At 42.9% G+C, this 7,714-nt stretch overlaps 1 protein-coding gene and 1 long non-coding RNA gene across 3 annotated transcripts; both read left to right on the top strand.

Annotated features, from left to right (window-relative positions):
• The first annotated feature begins 267 nt into the window (after positions 1-267).
• LOC120668422 (F-box protein PP2-B10-like) lies at positions 268-2,873 on the top strand. Of its 2 annotated transcripts, none has more exons than XM_039948125.1 (3): positions 268-829; positions 967-1,068; positions 2,139-2,873. In XM_039948125.1, exons 1-3 carry the CDS (start codon positions 330-332, stop codon positions 2,602-2,604), a joined length of 1,068 nt encoding a protein of 355 aa, XP_039804059.1. In that variant the 5' UTR covers positions 268-329; the 3' UTR covers positions 2,605-2,873. The 2 variants fall into 2 exon arrangements, with proteins under 2 accessions (XP_039804059.1, XP_039804060.1); XM_039948126.1 differs by having other exon boundaries at positions 950-1,068.
• Positions 2,874-5,582: 2,709 nt separating this feature from the next.
• On the top strand, positions 5,583-6,587 carry LOC120670123. Its single transcript, XR_005673061.1, has 3 exons — positions 5,583-5,834; positions 6,056-6,232; positions 6,321-6,587. It is a non-coding gene; the product is annotated as an uncharacterized LOC120670123 (long non-coding RNA).
• Positions 6,588-7,714: the final 1,127 nt, after the last annotated feature.

The raw sequence follows: 7,714 nt of genomic DNA, 5'->3' as shown, positions 1-7,714 counted from the left end.
CTAGCGCCTAGCGGAACCATGCTTTTAATGAGAAAAGAAAGTAAAATCTATTAAAACAATGATAATGTCTAGGAAATCAAGTTGTTCATAAGAAAAGTGTCAATTTTGCGAAGTCAATATTGAAATTGTCAAACTTGCGAAGCTATATGAACAAAGTGTCAAAAATTCAAATTTCTCCTCTAGAAGGACGCGCTCATCGTCTACAGAGCTATGAATAATCCCGGTGATTGATCTCTAGAAGAACACGGTGTTCTGATCTGTGTGTAGTTGTAGAAGAACACGGTTTTCTGATTGCTCTGGTTGTACACGCGAGTAGGCGGGTAGGATGGATGTGTGTTCGTTTCCCAGATCATGAGAGGCTTATAAAAAGAAAAAGAAAATCATCCCCACCCGCAGTGAATCAATTTATCTTGCGATCCGTAGCAGCAATCCCCGTGTCGCTCGCAGAATCCAATTCCCAAATACGGCAGAGAAGACAGTCCGCGCGGAGAAGTTACTCGATGGGTCGGCGCCCGACACCTCCGAGATCGCGCGCCTGCCGGAGGACCTCCTCTCGGCGGCGCTCGCCCTTACCACGTCGAGGGGCGCCTGCCGCGCCGCCGCGGTCTCTCGCGCCTTCCGCGACGCCGCCGGATCCGACGCCGTGTGGGCCCGCTTCGTCCTCCGGGACCTCCCACCGATCGCTGCCGGGGAGCTCGCCGGCCCCGCCCCGCCGTCCAAGAAGGACCTGTTCCTTCGCCTCTCCGACCGCCGTCTCCGCGTTCTACTCGCCGATGGGCTCAGGATACGGCCGGTCCCCAAAAATCCTCTACTCGCCCATGGCCTCAAGGTACCCCCCAGCACGGCGCAAGTAGCAGTAATAATCATGTTCTTCGATTGATCTGATCGGCGAACAAGATCATGTTCTTCGATTGATCTGATCAGCGAACCATCTTGTTGTTGCGTTCAGACCATGTGGTTGGACAGGGGTAGCGGCGCCAAGTGCTACATGCTGCTAGCGAGGGGCCTGCACATCTCGTGGGGCGACACGCCGTGCTACTGGCGCTGGATGGATCTCCCCGACTCCAGGTTCGCATGGCACAACCAGTTTCTTCTGTATCTGGCTTCCAATTCTCACTCGTATTGTTCGAGCATATATGTCCTGCACTACAAAATTCACCCTGTTGCTGTTGGTGGTTTTGGCTTGCAATTTGGATTAGAGACTTGGTGTGTATAACTGATGGAGTTGGCTTCAGACTTTCAGAGTAGTGAATGTATTTACTGTGGGTAGTCACTGGCCTTGTTTGGCTCCTTGGGCAGTTGGGCTAAAAAATAGCCTTAGGCTGACCTCACTAGACTACCGCGGAGGCTTCGAGACGGCGGACACGGAGGCTGCGGGCGGACGCGGAGGCTGCCGGGGCCAGGCCACGTGTGCGGAAGGCGGGCCACGTGTGCGGAGGCATGGACTCCGCGGTAGTCTAGTGAGGTCAGTCTTAGGGAATCTTGCTATTTAGGAGTACTAAATATAGATTACTGACAAAACTCATTTCATAACTCCTAGGCTATTTTGCGAGACGAATTTAGTGAACTTAATTGATCCATAATTTGTTAATATGATGCTACAGTAATCATCCGCTAATCATGGATTAGCATACCTCGTTAGATTTGTCTTGTAAAACAGCCTAGGAGTTATGAAATTGGTTTTTGTCAGTAATTTAAGTTTAATACTCCTAAATAGCAAGATTCCCTGGGGCTATTTTTTTAGCCCAAGGAGCCAAAACAAGGCCACTGTCTGTTCTCATAGTCAGAGAGCAGGAATGTCCATAGATCATTGGACTAGGGTTTAGGATTTATGCCAAGTTTCGGAAGTTACTTGTTATATTTTCTATTGATGTATACCAAGTTTTTGAGGATTTTGAAAAATTTCAAGTTCTAGGGCATGGGGCTTTTATAGATCTACTAGTAGATAGAAAAAGCTGATTATTAAAAGGTTGGCTGCAGAGCTATGTATGTATTGACTGGGTAGCATTTTGGGTGTGTACTGTCTGTTCTTACTTGTAGTGGCAGCAGTATGGATGGTGCATAGGCCAAGTTTGCATAGGCACCATCCTTGCTCTATTGGTTTCTTAGAAATTTTGTCCGTTGTTAATCTGCCACAGGTTCAAAGTTGCTCAACTCTTGAATGTTTGCTGGTTTGAAATACGGGGCAAGATACACAGCAAAATGCTATCTCGAGACACAGCTTATGCAGTTTACATTGTGTTCAAGACACCTGTTGAATCCTATGGGCTGGATTATCCACCCCAGAAGGCATCAATAGACACAGTTGCAGGAAAGAAAATAATTCGCAAAGTCTGCCTCCAAAGCTATAAAGGCAGGCATGTGAATCGTTGGGTCACAATGCGCTTGACGCGAGAATACAAGAGCTACCGGCGTGGGCATGGTAGAAACCCGGTGCTCCCTCAGGAAAGGGCTGATGGTTGGATGGAGTTGGAGATGGGTGTGTTCTACAACAAGGTTAGTGATGATGGTGAGGTGCGCTTTAGCCTACTGCAGACATCACCTACTTCGAAGAGAGGTCTTATTGTGCAAGGCATTGAGATTAGGCCCAAGAAACTAGGCTAGGGTTTGTAGCCATCCTGTGGGAATAAAAATATATAAATTGACAGAATAAAGCATGTCATCAGTACTGAGTATTCACCATATGGCCAGATGGTATTGATTGTATCATCTACCCATAAACACATTAAACGGTTTAAGGATTCAATACTGTGGCACACACCTACTAGCTTGATCTTTGATCTGTTTGTTGCTCCTATCTCGTTGCAAAGATCGCAGCTTTTCCTTGTATTTTTTTATGACACATAGATAAGTCAAATTTATGAGCCATTGCATTTCCTACTTTGTGGTTGTGGCTGCTGTTGCACCATGTTTGCTGCTACCGGTTAGGAAGGAAGAAAACTGAAACATGTCTGCATATCAGAGCGTGTGGTGATACTGATACCGTGATAGTGATATTTGCTTGCATACATACAAGAGCATGTGGTGAACTGGTGATACCGTGATAGTGAAATTTGCCGGAGCTGAGGCCGTTTGTTTAAGAGTTTGTGGGAAAATGAGAATGAAACTCGATCCGTATGCTCTTATCATGGAAATCCTGGAGATCCGGATTCCCCGATGGCCATGTAATCGAGGCCAAAGCCAAACAGGAGAAGCTATCTCGAAATTCCTCAATGTATTTCTTCCTCAAGCAAGACCTGATGGTTAGGAATATCCGACAGTTAATAATATGCAACACCACAACTACGACAGATGCAGCATATGCTTACCTGGGCGAGATGACGTTCTTTATTCAACTTTAGAGCTCTACCTTTTCTCTTCTTCAGATCTAAAGATTTTCTGAATGTAGACAGGTAATTCTATTAGCGATGTCTAGATGGCTTTTTAAACAAATACAGGTGGGTAGCAGACCAGCGCCTTAAGTGTTTAACTAAACCTGACCTCAGAGTAAGTTGAGAAGTTATACGAACCCAACTTAAAAAGAAATTACTAGAAATTCCGGCGCGGCTTTGCTGCGCCCATTGGATCAGCATATCCGCGTTGATCAAGTATTACTATGCTAGCAAACATTATGATGGATCCTGGGCGGCTGGTCAAAGTATAACTAAAGTTCTGCCAGTGGCTTATGAACCATTTTATCTGCTGTCGTTCATGTAGTGTCGATAAGCCAATCTTATGTGGTGTATCAGCTTTTAATTAGACAAAATCCTACCAATCCAAATTCATTACTTTTACCATATACATCAGTGTATCACATACTGGGATTTAGAGTTACATCCAAAGCGATTCAGAAGTTGTGTTCGCCTGTGCTAAGTCTTCTTTAGGCAGTACATCAAAGCTGGGTACCAATAATCTTGAGAAAATGCTACCATCAGGTTCGGAAACCATGACTTGATTAACATACACTAAGTACAATATTGTGAACCGTATGTTAGTTAATCCGACGTGCAGCTGTAAATTAATTTGGGAACTTAATAGGTTGGATAAACCCCAGTTTGACTGTATCTCGTGTTTTGCTGATGGATGGCAGTCAACTACCGAATCAGTGACAAGCAAAAAAATGACTAAGCACTTAACTTGAAGCAAATTTGTTAAATTATGTTTCCCAATGTATTGTCAGTTTTATCTGGATAATTGACAGAAGCATCATCTTTTGTGGCATAAGAAATCAAAGTGGAGAGTATTTCATATCAATTTAGTAGAACTACATATACTAGCAATTTTATCATCTTTTAAAGTATTTGAAGGAAATTTAAAATATCTTAATTTGATTTTAAGTTGTTCTAAAGAGAGCAAAAATTGGGTAAACAAAAGGAAAGCAGCTGGTTTGCTTATTCAGTGTTAGGTTTTCAGGCTGGCAAGGTCCTATATTCTAAAACAGATATCATGTGAAACATATGAGTTCTATGCTACAGATCTGAGATAACATATTCATAATAATTTCAAGCTTAAAACATTGAGCAATGCTACCTCAGGAAATGGGAAAAACATATGTATAGATATAGGAACTGCTCACCTGCACCATATATGATGGGAATTGTTGTTTGAATTTTAGCTCCATATGTTATGTATTGCTGATGATGATAAGAGCACTGGTCAGTACCATGGCAAACTACAACACTGAAAAATAAAATTCAGTGAAAACTAAAAAATTCTGTGATGAGTAATGACAGTGGCACTGTTTTAATATTTGTGATCTTAATATTTTATAACTAGATAAAGGCCCATACGATGCTACAGGCACATAATTTTTGAACAAAATAAAATAATTTTAAAGAAATATAATAAGAATATAATAAATACATTGTCACTATAAATTTCAGTAGAAAATACATGTTAAGATGATGGAAAAAGAAACTGTATTCAACATGCCACATATCTTAAACTTCTAGTACACTTTTCTAAGAATTATCTAGATAGAGAATGCTACAATAATTCATGCTTTTCCATTTGTGAGGCTAATATAATGTCTAAGATAATCTCGTAGAACTTCAGGTATGTAGCTCAATATCTTATGAGCCTTATGTTCCCTGCATATACCATGCATACCACTAATAATACTAATAAGTGAGTTATCGATAGATCAGCCCGACGGCTAGCATCAATTACGTCCTTCAACACCCTACATCCATCCCAACCTTTCCAATGGAAACATACCCATCAATAAAGTGACACGTACACCATCCTGTCCATAAATAACACTTGCTACTCATCTCCTTGAACAATTCTGTTGCATCCTCCACCATCCCATCCTTGCACAGCCCCAACCATCATTGCATATGCCATCGCATCTGGCTCCACGCCATTGGCGGATCCAGGAATGGATTAAGAGGGGTTGAAGCACAACCAGATTCGCACCAAAATCGATTTCTCTCCTCCCAAATCAATGCGTTGCGCGCCAAATTGAAGGACAAAAGCCCCCCCCCCCCCCCCCCCCCCCCCCCCAACGCTCTCACTTCCCAAATCCTAACCAGCAACTCCGCCGATGGAGCCATTGCCTGATGGGTGGTAAAATCAAGAGAACATCTTTTCTCTAAAAAATCAAGAGAACATCTGCACCGGCACCCATGGAGATTCCACCGCAGCAGCCTCTTCCCATCCTGCCGTATGGACTCGGCACCTGGTTTCCAACTCCACCTACGCAGTCAACGTCCAGTGCACCATGGTGGTGCGCCGGGCATCAGCAACTAGGCTTTGGCGGGATCGTCTCCTCAAGGCTCTTCATGGATGCCTCCTCCCTCTGCATCTTCTCAGGCTATGGCTGAGAATGATGATGACTCAAAAGTGCAGGCATGGTATGTATCATCCATTGCTCATGAATCTTTCTGAGCTATTACATTTTATCTCTTGCAATTGCTAGTTTATAAATATTCTAATTACTAGTTTGAACTGATATGCCATGTACAACAATCATCTTGTATGTATTAAGTACTAGATTCACTGTAGTTATGGAAACTGGTAAGTCAATGGTGATGTGAATCCTTAAAAATTATTTTTAATTTATGTTTTTTTATAGGGGACCAAATCCTTACACTCCTGGTGGTTTCATGACTTTTATGAATAGCACAGCAAGCCCTGAAAAACGCATGGGAGTAAATCGCAAGCAATCAATATTGCTGATGATGACAATGGAGGCAAGTGTGGTAGGACTGAAAAACGCATGCTATGGACAAAACTGGAGGATCTGAGATTGGTATGTTAACTTTTTTTGTTGGTAAGCATCCATGTGTAGAATTAATAGCACACCAGTAAGCAGTAATCATCTTTTGGTAATGTTGTAGGTTAGTGCTTGGATAAATAGCTCAAATGATCCTGTCCAGTCCAACTACAAGAAAAATGATTAGTACTGGAAAGGTGTCACTGATATCTACAACAGCACAACCCCAAAAAACCGTGTAAGGCAAATCAAGCAAATCAAGGATCACTTTGCAAGAATTAAGAAAAGGGTTGCATGGTTTTGTGGTTGCTGGAAGGAGGCCAATGCTCTATGGGCTAGTGGTGAATCAGATGCAGATATTGAGGATAAGGCAATGAAATCTTATGAAAAAGAGCATGAAAAAGATGGTCCATTTATGTTTAAGCATTGCTGGGACGTTCATCGTAAAGAACCAAAATGGGATGCCTATTTGGAACGCCTAGAAGAAGTGGAGCCAGACAAAAGAAAGTTCTGTGAAGAGGAGGGTGTGGGGAAATGTTTCTCTTTAGATGATGATGCTAATGAGCGGCCAATAAGAGGCAAGCAAGCTAAGGAGCAGCGCAAGAAAAAGAAAAAGGGCCATCCCTGTATAATAGATCTTGAAGATGAGCTCAACAATGTTTTCAAATCATATTATCGAACCTAATCGTAAGGCCGATGAGACAATTAGTCGCTAATGAGCTTGATTAGTCGAGCCTAGTCGGTCCTAGTCGTAGTCTAGTCGTGCTGTATATTCCAGGATCGATACTATATATAACAGACCCATATACAATATAGTATGTTGTTTAAAGTAAATATTAAAATAATGTTGATGGTCAGATACTCAGATGGTCACTAACTTTGTAATTTGTGAGTTTTAATTTGTGAATTAGACTAAAAGAGCATAGACTAGAACTAAAACAACAGTAAGATAGAGGAGATACACTGACTGCTAGAAAAGTTAGTCAGACGAACCCACCGTCTTCAACGCCGCTGCTGGACACGCAGCCCAGGTAGACACCGCCCTCCAACAGCCCCGAAGACCATCGGAAGCCACCTCCACCAGAAGACGAACGGATGCAGAGACGCCCACTCCGGCAACCCTAGGTACCTAGCCCTACCCTAAAACTAGAAGCTAAAACCTACGCCGGCCGCCGATCCACCTGATTCCCCTGCCGTACTGCTGCCGGAACGGCCTCCAGCAAGGGGAATCGGGCGGATCGACGCCAGAAACGGTTCCGCCCCTCTTCGCCTTCTTGGGAACTGTTGGGGAGAAGGGGAGAAAGGGATATTTGATAGTCTTTGGGTTTTGTCATTTAGTTCTGCCTCTTTGGATGCATGTGCATTCCTTATATGATGTATTTGATAGTCTTTGGGTTTTGTCATTTAGTTCTGCCTCTTTGGATGCATGTGCATTCCTTATATGATGAGTTATTTTTGATAATATATGATTGTGCTTTAGTCATCCAATTTGACCACATTTTAGACAGTATAGGACAT

The sequence above is a fragment of the Panicum virgatum genome, chromosome 4N, assembly GCF_016808335.1.
Source record: "Panicum virgatum strain AP13 chromosome 4N, P.virgatum_v5, whole genome shotgun sequence".
Classification (NCBI taxonomy): Eukaryota; Viridiplantae; Streptophyta; class Magnoliopsida; order Poales; family Poaceae; genus Panicum; species Panicum virgatum.
The sequence above is the reverse complement of the archived record's forward strand: the minus strand, read 5'-3'. Positions and strand labels throughout refer to the sequence as shown.

Bases quoted from the DNA above. Each gene is read 5' to 3' on its own strand.
- LOC120668422 (XM_039948125.1), top strand. From the start codon at position 330: ATGTGTGTTCGTTTCCCAGATCATGAGAGGCTTATAAAAAGAAAAAGA. The intron at 830-966 runs GTACCCCCCAGC...GTGGTTGGACAG, and splicing joins TACTCGCCCATGGCCTCAAG to GGGTAGCGGCGCCAAGTGCT. The intron at 1,069-2,138 runs GTTCGCATGGCA...AATCTGCCACAG, and splicing joins ATGGATCTCCCCGACTCCAG to GTTCAAAGTTGCTCAACTCT.